The 17,076-nt window shown below is 39.1% G+C and overlaps 2 protein-coding genes across 5 annotated transcripts in view; one reads left to right on the plus strand and one right to left on the minus strand.

Moving 5' to 3' along the window:
• LOC127369251 (polycystic kidney disease 1 like 1) overlaps positions 1–17,076 on the plus strand; it is a 36,191-nt gene that overhangs the window by 17,122 nt on the left and 1,993 nt on the right. Inside the window, exons 31-51 of the mRNA XM_051410431.1 lie at positions 111–309; positions 426–509; positions 663–870; positions 9,734–9,840; positions 10,014–10,113; positions 10,499–10,627; positions 10,824–10,997; positions 11,087–11,273; positions 11,745–11,839; positions 11,943–12,421; positions 12,588–12,672; positions 12,759–12,893; positions 12,980–13,098; positions 13,188–13,298; positions 13,391–13,499; positions 13,641–13,724; positions 14,555–14,721; positions 14,843–15,077; positions 15,256–15,360; positions 15,689–15,829; positions 16,216–16,350. Of these exons, the coding sequence (XP_051266391.1) occupies positions 111–309; positions 426–509; positions 663–870; positions 9,734–9,840; positions 10,014–10,113; positions 10,499–10,627; positions 10,824–10,997; positions 11,087–11,273; positions 11,745–11,839; positions 11,943–12,421; positions 12,588–12,672; positions 12,759–12,893; positions 12,980–13,098; positions 13,188–13,298; positions 13,391–13,499; positions 13,641–13,724; positions 14,555–14,721; positions 14,843–15,077; positions 15,256–15,360; positions 15,689–15,829; positions 16,216–16,350 (3,188 nt within the window). The remainder of the gene's footprint in view (positions 1–110; positions 310–425; positions 510–662; positions 871–9,733; positions 9,841–10,013; positions 10,114–10,498; positions 10,628–10,823; positions 10,998–11,086; positions 11,274–11,744; positions 11,840–11,942; positions 12,422–12,587; positions 12,673–12,758; positions 12,894–12,979; positions 13,099–13,187; positions 13,299–13,390; positions 13,500–13,640; positions 13,725–14,554; positions 14,722–14,842; positions 15,078–15,255; positions 15,361–15,688; positions 15,830–16,215; positions 16,351–17,076) is intronic.
• LOC127369255 (complement C1q-like protein 2) lies at positions 974–9,405 on the minus strand. 4 transcript variants are annotated; one of them, XM_051410437.1, is made up of 9 exons: positions 9,111–9,399; positions 8,788–8,850; positions 8,499–8,561; positions 8,306–8,347; positions 8,149–8,211; positions 7,956–7,997; positions 7,809–7,871; positions 7,374–7,502; positions 974–1,343 (listed from the first exon to the last, which is right to left on the minus strand). In XM_051410437.1, exons 1-9 carry the CDS (start codon positions 9,361–9,363, stop codon positions 1,060–1,062), a joined length of 1,002 nt encoding a protein of 333 aa, XP_051266397.1. In that variant the 5' UTR covers positions 9,364–9,399; the 3' UTR covers positions 974–1,059. The 4 variants fall into 4 exon arrangements, with proteins under 4 accessions (XP_051266397.1, XP_051266399.1, XP_051266400.1 ...); XM_051410438.1 differs by lacking the exon at positions 974–1,343 and adding an exon at positions 5,715–6,065 and having other exon boundaries at positions 9,111–9,405; XM_051410439.1 differs by lacking the exons at positions 7,374–7,502; positions 7,809–7,871; positions 7,956–7,997; ... (3 more) ...; positions 8,788–8,850; positions 9,111–9,399 and adding exons at positions 2,061–2,189; positions 2,757–2,819; positions 2,908–2,949; ... (1 more) ...; positions 3,849–4,114; positions 4,967–5,310.

A 17,076-nucleotide genomic window follows, 5' to 3' on the forward strand; every position in this document is an offset into this window, starting at 1 on the left:
GAAATTTAAGTAATACATTTATTTATTGATTTATTTACCTTTCACCTTATAGTGACATGTAGGCCCGCGCCACATTATTTCAGCATTATATCTTCTCATATATTATCTAGCTGCAGGGGTTGGTCACCTGGCTCTGCTGAATGCTAATTTTGGGAAAGCAGCCAGACACAAAGACCTGAGTGAACAAGTCAGCTACAGTCTCACAGTGGACAGCAGCATGTGTTCATCCTGGGACGGCCACCAGGGGGTCTGGACACACCACGGCTGCAGGACACGGCAAGCAGACACAACTACTGCACTTAACTGCAGGTCAGTCATGGATTAGGTGCCTTAATCATACACACACACACACATGCAAGGAAAAAACTGTACACCGTGATGATTCACATAAATAAATCTCTTGTTGGTGTTGTTGTTTGTCTAAGTTGTCACCAGTTGAGGCCTCTTACTGTGGTGCAGCAGCAGATCCATAGCAGCCATGACACAACCAATCTGGACCCGTTCCTAAGGTGACCTCATTCTCTTTAGATTTGGTAGACATATTCCAGAACAACACAAATAACATAATAATCAACTGGTGATCGATTTCAAAATGTAAAAAATTAGAATGAAAAGAGTGTAACATCCCCCAGTGTCTCCTCTCTCCCTCTCTTCCACCCCAGTGTGTCCAGTGATCTGACCGTGCTGAGTGTGCTGGTGCTGTGTGTGTGCCTGTACATCCCGGCGTTGGTGATGTGTAAGAGAGCTGATGTCGTCTCCGAGGCAAATCGGAGAGTCCACTACCTTTCTGACAACCCCCCGTGTGACCCACATCTCTACGCAGTTACAATCCACACTGGTCCTTGCTCTGCAGCCTGTATGAGTGCAAAGGTAAGGTTGTTTTGTGTTCCTTTAAAGATCCAGTATGTAACATTTAGAAGGTAGAGGAGTTTCTTACTCTAGTTCCTATGTTTTGTTCATGTAACCAGACAAGTTGTATGGATTTGGTTAGCACACACATCTTTAATTGTTTAATGCTGGAACAGAAGGCAGCTGACTGTTGGGGTTTTACAGCATCATTTACACAGCAAAAAGTAGAAATCCACTAAAAGTGGTGCGATTATTGGAATCATCCCAAATACTGGTGTTTAACTTGAGAACCATGTAGATCACGTCTCCCTTTTCCAGTTGTAGAACAAACGCGTTAGACAGGCTGACGTAACCATGTTGATCGTTCACATCGTAACTCTCAGTAATTCTCTTGTCATTGTGATACAGTTTAATACGCAAAACATTTGAAAGCCGTGCATCCCACCCATTGAATCTGAAATAGTAGACTCCTCTGACAGGGGCTGTGAAAATACCTGCAACAAAGGAGAGAATCAGCGAGGGGTCAGAACTGTCTTTTGCTCTTCTCACTATTAAAGTACATCTTCTGTTGGTTCAGTAGGAAATTTGTTTCTAATTGCTTTGGTCAGGCTATATGAGTGTGGCTCTTTGTTTGGTTTTGAGCCTTCCCAAGTCCCTGCATGGTAGACTGATAAATAATAAATAAATAACGCTGTTAATGAAGTCTGTTAAGTAAAAACACGAAACAAACCAAAGCGCTGTGAGATATGTCAATGCGTCCACAACAGAAATAGAATAGAATAAAAATCACTTTTAAACAGAATAAGAAAAGTGACATAATAACTGAAATTATGTAAAAAAGGTTTACCCTAACTCACTTCACAAAACATCATGTATATCCCAGAATAACATCTAAATCCAAATTTGTTTTATGGTCCCATATGAGCAGCATTTCCAATCCAGCTCTTGCATAGTAATAAATAAAGAAAAAACTCTTATTCTTAATGAAAGAGATCTCAAACATGCAATAGCTGCAAAAGACCTTGACTAAAACCCTTTCTCTCTTAATGGAGCACAGGTCATCCACAACTCTTTTCTGCAAAAGGCTATTACAATTTTATTTAAAAAAAGAATCCTGGAACAATTAATATAAAAACAAAAAAATATCAAGAAAACATACTATAATAATAATTCTAAGAAAATCGGTGGGTGTAGGTGAACGAGGTGAGTACCTGTAGTTGGGTTGTAGGCCTGGCCGAAGTTGATGAAGACTTTACTGAATTTAAGTGTGATATCAGTGTCGAAGGGTCCAACTTGTCCCACATCAGTAAGACCGAGCGAGAACGCCACCTTTGGACGGTCTGTGTGAATGTGGATGATGCACGTGAAGAAAATATTTTATATTTGCCTTACTGACTTACTGATATACTGATTTACTACATTACTGAGGCAACTGAACAAGCTGCAAAGCAACAAATTCTACTGGACACTTCAGTGTGTGACTCAAAACACAGCATGTTGTCAATGAAAAGTGCTACTAAAGATGTGTAAGATTTAGGGGGCTATATTTACAGACTATGGCAGAAACTGAATAGAATATGCAGAATTATGTTTTCATGAGTGTATATTCACCTGAAAATAAGAACTGTTATGTCTTTGTGTCCTCAGAATAAGCCTTTTGTATCTACAGATGCAGCAGGTCTTCATCGTAAGGAGTCCGGCATGTTGCACTACAATGTTTCTACAGTAGCTACTAAATCCTACACACTGGTCCTTTAAGTATTTTATCAAAGTCAAAGAATTATAACAATATTCATAGATGTTGATGTCAAAAAGGATCTCCACTGACCATTGCTATGCTTAATGGCAACATGATATCACATTTTGATTTTATAGTGGTGGTTATAATAATGATTTATTTGGCCTACCTGCATTCTCTCTGATGAGCTCTTCCACGTTGTTCTCACTGGAGCTCATTCTGGTTTCTAAAACTGTAAAACACATTTTACATGTTTTATTGTAAAGCCGGTTTATTGTCAGCATGTTTTAACATCTTCTAGGATCTCTATGTAGGCCTACCTGTGCACTTATGTTCACTTGCTGTTACTCTGGATAGAAGATCTGCAATAAAGGGCAAAATGAATAAGCAAGTTAATAGTTGATCAACAGTCAGGCTGCACAGTGAATCGAAATAGAGTCAAAATCGCAATGTGACCAATATCCATATCGCAGCAGCTGCAATGTTTTGATAAAAGTAAAATGTGTGACTAAACAGCACTATAATGAAGTACTGTAGTGCTGCAGAGATGCCTTCAAATCTTGTTCTCCAGATGTAAGAAAACATTTCTGATTGTTAGACACCCCAATGTCAACATCAACATGGTTTTAGATTTAATGAAATTTAAATTAGTGAATTATCATTCCCACTAATCGTGAATAATTCCGTAATTGTAACATCTGTCAAAATAATCGGAATATCATTACTTTTTTTAACATATCTTCCCAATCAACAGCTTTCATATTGAACTTATAAATATGAGCTGATAGTTAATGATCTAGACAAGTGACATCTCTAATACTTCAGATTATGTTTTCACCAACAAGGTTAATTATAAACCTTTAATACTGGATTTAAAGAACAGAAGATTAAAAAGATATTCTGATAGCTAACATATAGACTGTTCTTACCTCATTGATTTTTGTAGCTCACCTGTATTCTCTTTCTTGAGTTCCTCAACCTGGTTTTCACTGGTCCTCATTCTGGCCTTCAAAGCTGTGAAAAAATTTAAAGTCACTATTAAAATATATTTAAAGTAGTCCCTTCTTCAGTCACTTTGAAGATCAGTGTTGAGAAGGTTCAAATATATAACTGAGCTCAGCACTGAATGAGCAAGACCAAGGACATCGTAGGCACGGCTGATGTTCTGATCAAACTACAAAACTGTCTTTTTAAGCAATGAAATATGAAGAAGAAAAAAACCCCACAGCACTACCATCAATCAGTTTACAGTGTGAATCACCTGTATTCTCTTGCTCCAGCTTCTCTATCATGCTCCTGCTGTTTCTCAGCTCCACCTTTTGTTCGATGGCCATGTCTCTCAGCTCCTTCAGCTCAGCCCAGATGTCAGGGGTGATGTTGGTCTGGCAGCTGCTCTGATCATGGGTTGCTTTAACACCCTGAATATCGTCCCCTGCCACCCCTCCAGTCTCACCCTGAGCCCACGTCCAGTGCAGACAGAGCAGATACACCAGAAAAACTGCAGCACTCCTCATTCTGAATTATCACCTGTTTAGACAACAAGATGGAGTCTAAGATGTCCCGCTCAGCTCACGTCTTTATATACTCATAAAATAGGTCACTGAAGAGCTGCATGAGAATTAAGCATATGTCTTTGATAACAAATGTAATAATTAACTCCAAACTCCTGTAACACTGTGCTTTAGTATTTTGAATTATGCTCTTAATATATAAAAACTAATTATTTATAATATATGCTTTCACAATAAATCAAGCAGCAACACCAGAAAAACTGCAGCACTCCTCATTCTGAAATCTGATTCTCAGCTCCCGTCTTTATAGACACATAAAATAGGTCACTGAAGAGCTGCATGAGAATTAAGCATAGGCTATATCTCTGATAAACAATTTAAACATTACCTCCAAACATCCTGTAACACTGAGCTGATTTTAAAGCACACAACAAGTAGGCTATCACCTGTTTACACCGCAAGAAAATAGGTCGAAATAATCATAATAGTGTAGTGTTGTAGTCCAAATATTTATTTTAAAAATACAATTCACAAAACTAAACACACCTACAGGAGGAGAGGACACAAACTATATTTAAAGTCAGAATAACATTCACAGCATCTACCACAAAAAAGTCACTGAAATGCAAACAACACGTAGGAAATACATCATAGTGGGTTTACACGTGAATTCACTGTCGGCACAAAATGGCGGCCGCGCTCGGCACAGTTACTTCGTTGACAACGGCTCGCTCACACGCCCAACTTTTACTCTTTTCTACAGAACTTAACTCTAACTTACTCAAAATGTCGCAATAACATTGTCTTAGCACTCTTTATATTTTATCCAGTTATTACAGACACGTTAAATATTGTTTAATATTCATACCTGAAAATGGGGTGAAATAATCACCAGAGTGACGCAGTGTTGTTTCCTCAACAAGGACTTCCCTCTGATGAGGACAATATTTACATGTCCCCCAGGTAGGCTATGTGGGTGGAGATAGAAGCAAGATGAAAACCCCTCGGTGACACTATTGCTGCTTAAATTTAACAATGAAGAATAAACTAAACAGTTTAAATAAACACCCTTGCAGCTCCTTAACCAGCTTTTAAAACATATTTCAACTGGTTTAAACGGTTTTGTGCATTTTTTCTTTGTGTTATTTATGAATGTACAATATTTTCACATCATTCACAGACACAACACAATCAATTTACCATGCCTTTTTTTTTTCTTCTATATACTATAATAGACTATGAGGGTATTTTCTTAACGTAACACATCTCCCTCAGCTCCCGTCTTTAGGCCTAAACGTAAAACTGAAGAGCTGTATGAGAATCAAGCAGATGTCTGATAGCACATTTAAAATGGGTCCAAACGCACCTGAACACTGAGCTGACTTTGAAGCAAACAAATAGTTAGAATAATGTTCCTTTTAAAGTGATTATTGCTCCAATACAGACTGCATTGCACACTACAGTACAACTTTATTAGGAGTAGTGTGCAGTACAGTAGATTGATCCTTGGAGTAATATTGCACTACTCTATGAGCTCTGGTCACAATGTTTTTAACAGTAAGAGTTAACTTTTTTTAATAAAATATGCAGATGATTCAAAACAATGCAATGAAATACAAACAGACAATATATTTTTAATATTTAAACATTGTATAATTAACTGTGGGTACATAACAGCTGCACTCACAGAGGAAAAAGCAGAAAACCATCAAATGTGGTACGATTATCGATGTCATCCGAAAGACTATATCCTGCTGAGAGAACCAGGTAGATCACATCCCCCTTTTCTAGTTGAAGAACTAATGCATTAGACATAGTGATGTAGCTGTGGCTATCATTGCAATCTGAATTGTACATCATTTTCTTGTCATTCTGAAAGAGGTTAACGCTCATACAAACTGAGCTACGGTGGTCCCACAAGGTGAATCTGAAGTAGTAGGCTCCTGTGACTGGGGCTGTGAAGATACCTGCATCAGAGGAGAAAATCAACGAGGGGTTAAAACTCCCCTCTGTTTAATGGGTAGTTGTTTCTTGATACTTTAGAAGGCCTTAATGTTGGGAAGCAATCTGTAGGAGCTCTAGGCTTTAGGGGAGAGTGGGGTAAGATGAGCAATTTTTCATATTTAGGATCACTACATCAAGGCAATCATAGTTGTGTCGCTAACTAATATATCTGCGTATATTTCCAGATGTTGTGCATCCCTTCAAACAAACAGAATGAGTGTAAACATAACTGTTTCGATAATATAGCATGTCCAAAAAAAGTGGTCTTGTGGCTCAACTTACCCCGTGTATGGGGTAAGTTGAGCATAGGAGCAGGGTAAGTTGAGCCGTCCCCCTAAATATTTGGTCACATGATCAATGTTTTTTACCATTTCCTAGCAACAAGGGGTGGCTCAACTTACCCTTTGGCTCAACTTACCCCACTCTCCCCTACTGCAGACTAGTTTCATTGTAACAAAACAAAGGGGTATTTGTTTTGAAGTTTAACTTAGAAAAGTTGTACCATGAAAAGCTAACAGTTTCTATACATGAGCTTTAGAACATTAATATAGCAGCAAACAACTATTTGCTAAGGCGTCCTGAGCAAAGAATGACGTCACGCTCCCTCTGTGTTGTGTTGTTCCCCGAGCTGCCCTGTGCTTTGTTTACACAGCCTGCACGGTACTGTTGGCTTTGGAGAAGAGCGACTGAAATGGCTGTTTTTATCATCTCCGCTGGTGAATTGAGGATTTATTACGACCAACCCAGAGGTTGTGATTGTTGGAACAGTGAAAAGACTAACAAAGACTGTTTTGGTCAATTTTATTTTGTTTCTGTCTAGTTTTAATTACGTTATGATGATCTGCAAGGGGAAATCTCTGTTTTTATTAATGGAGTCTGGTGGCTAATGATAGTGATATAATGGCTGCTTCTGGTTAAACAAAAAGGATCTTACTCTTTAATAAAAGGGTCCATCTCTGTAAGGATCCTAGCCACTTACAGAATAATAATCTGGGCCTGTCAGTGGCAAAAACAAGCACTTTTATTGGGTGTACATTGGCGGGGGCATTTGTCCAAAAGGATTCAGTTACCGTGTCATGAATATTTTGCAAGATAAAATTACTGGTTTTGTCAATGGAGTCGGGTTGGCCGTAGTGCCCTTTTGGTTTCATCTGAGATGCTGGTGCTCTAATGCGACATCCAGTGGCAGTGAATTTCATAAACATAACCTTTCATACAGTCACATCTTGCCTTCTATAAAGAGCTTTGATGTCAGTGAAGGAGGTGAATACCTGTAGTTGGGTTGTAGGCCTGGCCAATATTGGTGAAGACTTTACTGAATTTCAGTGTGATAGCAGTGTTGAAGGGTCCAACTGATCCTGCGTCAGTAAGACCAAGTGAGAACGCCACCTTTGGACGGTCTGTGTGAATGTAGAAGATGAACAGAGAGAAAACTTCAATGATGTATTAGTCTATGAACAAATATACGTCTTTTTTTTTGGTAAATATTTTCCTCATTGACACAGTTATTTACAGCCATATATTGTAGTGACACTGCAGTCATTTGGATGCTGAATAACATAATTTCTGCCTAATTTAATAACAGTAGTCAGTCAAGTATTAATGTCACTAAGTAGCACTCGGTATGCTCTTTAGTTTACCAGTTCCATCCTCACTGCTAACATAATATGACATTTTGACTTTTAAAAATTATTTATTTAGCTTACCTGCATTCTCTCTCTTGAGCTCCTCCACCTCATTTTCACTGGAGCTCATTCTGGCTTCCAAAACTGTACAAAACAAACATATTTAACATTTTTATAGTAAAATAAAATCTTTGTTTTCATTTTTCGTTAATTACCTTGAAATCCTACCCATGTTCTTATTTTCACTTGCTGTTATTCTAGCCAGAAGATCTGCAATGAAGGGAAAATCGATATGTAGGTTAGCTGATCAACAACCAGAAGTAAAACCCCATTCAAATGTAATTTTTTATGCTGAATCAGAAAAAAAGTATATTATACTATATGCAATTTTTTGTCTTTAAATTATGTTTTTGTAGCTTACCTTCGTTCTCTCTCTTGAGCTCCGCAACTGCTTTTTCACCTGCGTTGATTCTGGTTTCCAAAACTGTACAAAACAAACATATTTAACATTTCTATAGTAAAATAAAATCGTCGTCAGTTCTTGTTTTAATTTTTTGTTAATTACTTTGAAATCCTACCCATGTTCTTATTTTCACTTGCTGTTATTCTAGCCAGAAGATCTGCAATGAAAGGGAAATCAATATGTAGGTTAGCTGATCAACAACCAGAAGTAAAACCTCATTCAAATGTAATTTTGTATGCTCAATCAGAAAAAAAGTGCACTATTCTATATGCAATTTCTACTTTTTAAATTATGTTTTTGTAGCTTACCTTCGTTCTCTCTCTTGAGTTCCGCAACTGCTTTTTCACTGGCGTTCATTCTGGCCTCCAAAACTGTGAACATACTGTATGTTTATAAAGGTTTACTGTGAATTTCACTTTGATAATGGCCTCAATATATTGTTATTATTAATATAACATACAGTTTTTACTTTTTTTATTTATAGCAAACCCGTGTTGTCTCTCTTGAGTTCCTCCACCTTCAATGTTGACCCACCTATGTATGTAGGAGTGTAGATTCCAGTGAGCTTCTAAAGGGTTAATGATTTTGGTAGCTTACCTATATTCTCTCTCTGGAGATCTTTGACCACTTTTTCACTGGCGATCATTCTGGACTCTAAAACTGTGAATACATAGGTTTTTCAGCAAAAGGTTACACTCTACACCTTAAAGATCTATTTATATATAAATCTCGAACTTGATCAAATAGGAAAGCTAACATGAATTAATTTTACGTCTATGTATACATAGCGGATTCTGCCTGCATTCTTGCTTTCACTGTCTGTCAGTCTGGTTTGGATGATTTTAAAACAACAAATTACTCCTCAAAGTAACTAGTGCCATTAATGAACATTGCATTATGTTTTACGTTGCATGTGTCACCTGTATTCTCTTGCTCCAGCTTCTCTATCATGCTCTTGCTGTTCCTCAGCTCCACCTTTTGTTCGATGGCCATGTCTCTCAGCTCCTTCAGCTCAGCCCAGATGTCAGGGGTGATGTTGGTCTGAGTGCCGCTCTGATCATGGGTTGCTTTAACACCCTGAATATCGTCCCCTGCCACCCCTCCAGTCTCACCCTGAGCCCACGTCCAGTGCAGACAGAGCAGATACACCAGAAAAACTGCAGCACTCCTCATTCTGAATTATCACCTGTTTAGACAACAAGATGGAGTCTTAGATGTCCCGCTCAGCTCACGTCTTTATATACTCATAAAATAGGTCACTGAAGAGCTGCATGAGAATTAAGCATATGTCTTTGATAACAAATTTAATAATTAACTCCAAACTCCTGTAACACTGTGCTGAAGTATTTTGAATTATGCTCTTAATATATAAAAACTAATTATTTATAATATATGCTTTCACAATAAATCTAACTGTAAATAACATTGGTGTCTAAACTGTTGAGGGTCTGGGTTGGTTTTCCGGACTTGGTTTACACTAAACTATCTGTACAAAAAGTCCAGTACTAATTTGTCTGGGAAACCATCTCTACATGTTTAACAGGTTTACATGGTGCTGAATGGGGAAGATGGGATCTCACAGACAAGAGAACTACAAGTCCCAGGATGCACCCACTTCAGGAGGAACTCTCAAGACACCTTTATATTCAGGTAAAAATCCAAATATTACATCAACAGACGTAGGGCATACATTTTTTTCCCACATTAAACTGCAACACATTTTACTACAATACTATACATACATAATACTTCCAGTAGCTTTATGACATGACAAGTTTGGTTTACTTATTTTACTCTCTGTTTCTCTGTTTCTGATGCCACAGTGCAGCAGACAGCCTGGGTCCAGTGTTGGGGGTCCACATCTGGCATGACAACTCTGGACCTTCCCCAAACTGGTACCTCAAACAAGTGGAGGTGTCTGAGGTAGAGCCCACCTGTTTGTTAATGTGCTATTTCCTCTGTGCTTGGACTTCCATCAATATGGCTTGTTTGTCTGCTGTTGTTTACAGGTGTAACAAAATATAAAAAAAATATTATATTGTGATATTTGAATGCGCAAAAATATATGTTTGTGTGTTTTAAGCCCCAACCGCTTAATAGCGATGTTGTAAATGTAAACTGAGGGCTATGAGTACAAGTGCTGACCCCACTGTTCTGGCTGCACAAATAAATCTTTCTTTTATTAGATTAAAAAAAATATTTACCATATATTGCCTTGCTTACAGTATCTCAGTGTATTTAATCAACCCCGGTGATATATATCATATTGCCAGATTCTTGCTAATAAACAGCCCTACTGTTGTTACAGGTGAACAGAGGGCATGTAAAGGGACGTGCTTGGCTCTTTGTAGGTCAGTGCTGGTTGGCTGTGAACAAAGGTGATGGCCGGGTGGAGAGAATGCTGCAAGTCTGCACTCAGGGAATAGGCTTTGCCAAGGTAAAGCACTAACATACTCAAATCAACTTTATTTATATAGCAGCTTTCTTACAAACAAGCAGCCCAAAGTGCTTCACATAGCAAATTGAAACAATACATAAAAACAAACTGCACAACCATAAATAAAATACACATATAAACAAAAACAAAAAAACATCTCCTATGTGACCCTGGTTCTCCACCTGTATCCTTGCAGATGTTGAGTCTCAAGCTGTCTGACAACTTAGCCGACCACCACGTCTGGATATCTGTGTACAGCTGCCCTTGCCCTAACTCGTTCACACACACTCAAAGACTTGGCGTGAGCCTGCTGCTACTGTTGGGCTATGCATGTGTCAACACAGTAATCATATCACAGACGGATGATCAGGTAGGTTAATAAAAAGTTTGAGATTCGGGGCATGAACTTTCCAAAACACGTTACTCATAACTCTGCTGTTCCTGATCTCTTGTTTACAGTTGCAGGTCGAATTGGGCATTATTGATGTATCAGCTGTTTCTGTGACGACCGGAGTCCTAAGTGTGATGGCAGTGTTGCCTGCGGCAGCAATGATATCCTTCCTATTCCGACTGCATGAGGTCGAGTTGACGGGGTCGGGAGTCCAACAAGGGAAGGGCAGAAGAACTGAAAAGGACTTTTTTGAAGGTGACGTTTGTACTTAAGGAACCAGTGTGTAGTATTTAGTGGCATCTAGTGGTGAAGTTGCAGATTGCAACCAATTGAACACCACTCGTGTCTGTATTTGACGACCTGAGAATGAGAATAGGTGTGGAGCAGAAACCACAATGGCTGCTGAATGTGCGATAAATACACCCCTATCTAGAGCTAGTGTTTGGTTCGTCCTTTCTGGACTACTGTAGAAACATGGCTGACTTCATGGAAGGCGTCCTGCAGCGTCTGTAGATAAAAATGGCTCATTCTAAGGTGACAAAAACATAACAATTCCTATATTCAGGTGACAAATGATAATATTGTTATGCATATTATATTCCATTTCTGGCTCCTAAATGTTACACACTGGACCTGTTAATCTTTCAGTTTATTCTTTACTTTTCTTGTTACCTCACTCTCCTTTGTTATTTATCCTTATTTTATCATTGTTTTGTCTCCTCACAGATGCCCTTTCAGTGAGTGACAGTGCGTTTGAGTCTTATCTCTCTTGGAGTGGTCTCCAACAGTGGGTGCAGGAAGCCTGGAGGAAGAAATACCAGGTTACACCTTGAGCATCAATTTTCTGTCTCCTCTTTTTCCCTTTCTCTACGTCTTTGTTCTCACAGCATTTTTCATCCCTATCTGACCCTTCTTGTCTTCTAGGCCACAGACCTGTTGCCAGGGTCCACTACGATTCTGGAAAATAAGAACAAAGATAAAGAACCTGTAATCCAAACAGATGTGGTCATAAGAAAGGAGGCAGTTGAGAACAATATGGGGCCAGCGCTTCAGGATTTGTTACTGACTACTGAGGGGTACAATGTTGATCCAGCATCTCAGGGAAAAGAGTCTGAGCTTTTAAGTGAAAGCAGCAGGTTTCACAGAACCCAGAAAGCTCTTTTGTCTGATCTGAAGGATGGAGGTCAAGCTATCCAGAAGGTGGACGATCCTCAAGGGACAAGGAAGGAAGGCAGCGATCACCAGGCAGCATGGCCTGGTCACAGCAGTTGTTACCACATCACTGACAGGCTGAAAGCGAGAAGATTCAGACCAGTATCTCAGTGGTGTCACTATTTGGCCTGGACAGTGTGTCTGCTGTTGTCCCTTTCCTGCCTGATGCTCTCTGCAGTGCTGGGAACGAGGTAGTACATCTGTGATGGCATTAAATGGATGGTTGTGAATCATTAAGTGTGAAGCCAGTGGTGTGGATTATGCTTAACACTGACTTTTGGAAACATGAGATCCCATGTTATAACTGTATGTCTCAGACTCAAAACTATATCATCTATGTTTCTGTGTATCTGTCAGGTTCAGCAGCAGCAAGGTTCTGCTATGGATACACTCTCTTTTTGTCTCCCTCATGTCATGCATCTTCCTCATCCAGCCAGTTGTGGTAAACTAATACTAGCCTTTTCTAAACTATATTTCAAATAAATAGACAAAATAGATAGAAAAAAACATGTTCTTTTTCTTTTCCAGATAATTACAGTGGCAGTGGCTATCTCCTTTTGGTACAGGAAAAGAGCAGACTTTCATACTTTCTCCAGTATAAGAGAGTTTGAGATAGAGACTTCAAAACCATGGCGCCATGGTGCTGATGCTGACCTTGAAAAGGTGATCACAAGACTCTATTCTGTTTTATTCACTTCTTATCTTTTCTACTCTATTAAAACATCAAGTCAATTATCTCTGACTGACAGCTGCTTGGAGCTCGTCAGCGAGCTCGGTACCTTCGTCTTGTGCGCCCGCCGACCCCAGCAGAGCTGAGGAAAGCTCGCGGGAAGAAAAGAAGAGAGACTCTTATCCATAACACCCTCAGGTGAGTCTTTGTGTATGTGTGCAGCTTTTTATATGATATTTCAGCTGTAGGAACTATCTTACATTATTTGTCTTTCCCTTGTAATCCAGGGATTTGTCGGTCTGTGGCTCCATGCTTTTCCTGATGCTGTGTATAAATCATGGCAGCTCGTTCACTGATCATTACCACCTGAATAAAGCCATCAGAAAACAGTTTATAAGGTAACATTTGCATGCATTTGCTGTCCTTGTCCCTGTTGCTCTCTGATAAACACACTCCAGGCACTCCAAGATCATATTTTATCTTTCCACAGGGGCCATGATAATGCATTTATGTCCATACAAAAGCATGAAGACTGGTGGAAGTGGGCACAGACCAGTCTCCCTAATATACTGTACAAGAATGCATCAGCCGCGGCTGAGGTAAGCTACAGGAGCTCTGTAGTGATTCATCACTCTCTGACAGTTTCTAAAATACAACGACCCACTCAAAGAAATGTTCCTGTGAGGAATAGAGCTTATTTTATATTTAATCATTATAAAACCCTTTTAATCACTCAATAGTTTGATGTCATCCAACAGTCATACATCTTGATTGGAGAGCCAGTCTTGTGGGAGACGGAGGTGTCCAGTTCAGTTCACAGCCAGGTAAGTAACAAAAGGAGACTTGCCTTTACATGCAATATTCCACTACTTATTTAACCTAAATTATATTATATATTAAAATTAAATAATTTGTCATCATAGTAACAGTCACTAAAAAAATAATTTGATGATTTTTTTAAATGATTCCCTAAAATCTGATATTGGACACATTAAAAACAGAGATTGGTAACAATTTTCCATAATAACTGAGATGAAATAAGCAACCACATAATTGCTGAATGATCCAGTGAACTATTTTAATTTAATTTCAAGCACATAACTAGTCACATGGTATTCTCACTCAAGAGTTCTTGTTATATTGTGTTTTGCACCAACACTCCCTGTAGAGAGTGCTGTTTAACCAACATGGACCCAGACCGCAATAGACTGTCAGGGTTTAAAGATGAATGAGTACATTTATCAAAACTACCATCATGTCACATTTACTATAAGCAGGATTTCCACATGGGTCTCAAAAGGCTAAAAACCAATAATCAGAATTCTAGGCCTTAAAATGTGTTACATAGGATTTGTACAGGTCTTAAAAATCAATTGCATTAAATGTATTCTTAAAAAAACTTTGTATTGTGACAACTGATTCCCTGCTGAAGCACCCATGGGCTCAAATCCAACCTGTGGCTCTTTGCTACATGACATCCCCTCTCTTTCTCCCCCTTTCCTGTCTATCTTCAGCTGTCTTATTCAATAAAGGCCCCAAAATATATATTTTTGAAAAAGTCTTTAACCTGTTAAACTCTGCACAAGTGTCACCTTTGATTCATGATTTTGCTTTGTGTGTATCCTGACTGTCTGCACTGTGTATGACTCCACAGGTCTCTACTGTGACTCTTGTACCAGAATGTCTTCGCTTGTTCTTGTCCGGGAGCAGTACATCTTATCATCTACGCTCAAATGTCTTACTTGAAACACCTCCAAGGACATGTGGTCACCTGGGCTGCTACTTAGAACCAAATGCTACAGTTGGGTTAGGCCACACAAAGTAAGAAACACACACATGAATGATACTTTTTTTCCCAAATTTGATCTTTGCCAAAATGATTTCCTGTAATGTCAACTCTAATCACGCTACCATCATTCAGCTGTCCTCCATTCTTCCACAGGTCTGATGCTGCATCCAGACTGAAGCTCCTGCATTCAGGTGGCTGGCTGGGCAGACAGACAGTGGCCGTGAGGGTCCAGTTCACCTTGTTCAGCCCTGCCCCCAATTTATTCACAGACGTGACAATGCTCGCTGAGCAGAGCCCCACCGGTGTCCTGCTGACCTCTGCCAAAGTCCAGTCAGTTAGGGTTTATCACACTCCTGCTGTGTGGGACTTTGTTGTTATGGTCTGCCAGGTACAATACTGCATTACCTGTTATCTGAATAAACAACTAGTATTCCACACCATCATAAAGCCTGAGAAAGCAAAATATACAGACAAAACCTTCTACAACCAAATACATAATGAGATTTTAAGTCAGATTCTGTCAGAAAGCCTTAAATTTCCTCATGTTTTTCCTTCCTACCCTCTAGCTCCTCTTCCTTCTCTTGTCTTTGCTACAACTCTGTGGTCAGGTAAACACTGTAGGGCAGCAAGGGCTGGTGGGATACTGGAGGACACCCTCCAACTGGCTGGAGGTGAGTCTAACGCATATATACAAATACACACACATTTAAAAATGATTATTAATTTTGACAAAATAATTCCAAAAAAGACTTACATGCTCGTACATAGAGCAGACACATGGAAACATGCACACACTCAGACACACACACCAATGCAAACAAGATCACAATGACCTAGCCGAAAGGGTAAAGTAACCTGTAGCTCTTAAACTAACATACTTGTGTAGTAATGAAGGTCAAAGCACACAGCAAAGAATGAAATCTACCTGATTATGCTTTACTGGTGTAGATATATACCTCTCTCTCTCTCTCTCTCTCTCTCTCTCTCTCTCTCTTGCAGGTCAGTTTGCTGACAGTAACCCTAGTGTACTACGTTTATTACATCTATCGCTCCATTATTATCTTGGAGGTTGTGGAGCTGCTGCAGAGACACAATCACAGAGGACCTGTTGATGTCAGCCTCCTGGCTACCTGGGAACAAGTGAGAGAAAGAAAGAGATGACTGAAAGCAGTGAAAGGACGGTTGGAGAGACAGGAAAACAAATATTTAATGTTGAGAGAACCGGCTACTGCATGTCCTGCTTTATTTGTTTCAGTACCTTCTCTCAGAAAATGAACAGCCCCATCTTTAATAAGATAATAATGAGTGTATTGGCAGCACATAACTAAAACTTTGCATGTATCATTACATTGTAGTTAAGAAGACACACCATGTGCAAGGTTTTGTTGTTTTTATTAAACACACCCTTCATAAATACACAAGGAAAGCTCAAGTTTATGGTTGAGAAGTCCTTTAGAGATCACAGTGTGGGTTGTAAAGATGACGGCAATGATTCACAGGGTTTAAGACGTCTTTTGTGTCTGCAGTATATTCGTACGCTGCGTGGCGTTGCGCTCTTCCTCCTCATCATGAAGTGTGCGACTATGTTGAGGGTGAACCGGACGTGGACCAACTCTGCTACACTCCTCACCCGCTCACTCTCCAGCCTTCTCTGGCCAATGGTAAACACCTTGTGCAGCAAGACCACCAGTTAAGCACTACCCGCTTAAATATTATTTTAGGAAAAGCACATCTGTTTGTAGGGATACATAATAAAAAAACATCAATAAAGTATTCCACATGATTTGCTTTCATGTGTGCTACAGTGTGAGGTTGTTCCTGATTATGTAACACAATAGCCTCATTAATATACTGCACTCCTGTTCATGTGTAGGACTTGGAAAAAAACTGTAAATGTATTTATGTCTCATTAATGCAATTCCTATAGTGTCCTACCTACACAGGTAATGCTGATAGTATTTTTCTGCATTTTCACCCTGTTTATATGGGTATTCTCACTAAAATGGAAGTTCAGGAAGTTATTATTATCAGTAGCCCGGGGATCTCAAACTGCTGACCCAGGTCAAAAATATTATATTATCCCGCCTGTAATATTATTATTCATTAAAATGTGTTTTTTCTAGTTGTTTCATATCAATTTAAAGTATCCCTGAATATACAATTAAATATATTTTAAAACATTTATGTGTGTATGTATATATGTAATATGTGTATATGTATAGTTTGGCAACAATGATGGCAAAGGTCAAAGGTGCCGGTAAACGTGTCGATAATTAGGTTTGGGTCCTTCATTTGTTGTTTGGCTGCGAAGATGATAAAAAATGATGATTATGAAAAAAGTATAGAAACTGTTGTTTGCAGGTATGATGTTAGGAATGGAAATATTT

The sequence above is a fragment of the Dicentrarchus labrax genome, unplaced genomic scaffold, assembly GCF_905237075.1.
Source record: "Dicentrarchus labrax unplaced genomic scaffold, dlabrax2021, whole genome shotgun sequence".
Classification (NCBI taxonomy): domain Eukaryota; kingdom Metazoa; phylum Chordata; class Actinopteri; family Moronidae; genus Dicentrarchus; species Dicentrarchus labrax.

Excerpts from the sequence above, each read along its gene's own strand:
- LOC127369255 (XM_051410437.1), bottom strand. The coding sequence starts at position 9,363 with ATGAGGAGTGCTGCAGTTTTTCTGGTGTATCTGCTCTGTCTGCACTGG. Across the intron at positions 7,998-8,148 it reads GCTCAAGAGAGAGAACGAAG|ATCTTCTGGCTAGAATAACA; the intron begins GTAAGCTACAAA and ends CCTTCATTGCAG. Across the intron at positions 7,872-7,955 it reads AAGTGAAAATAAGAACATGG|TTTTGGAAGCCAGAATGAGC; the intron begins GTAGGATTTCAA and ends TGTTTTGTACAG.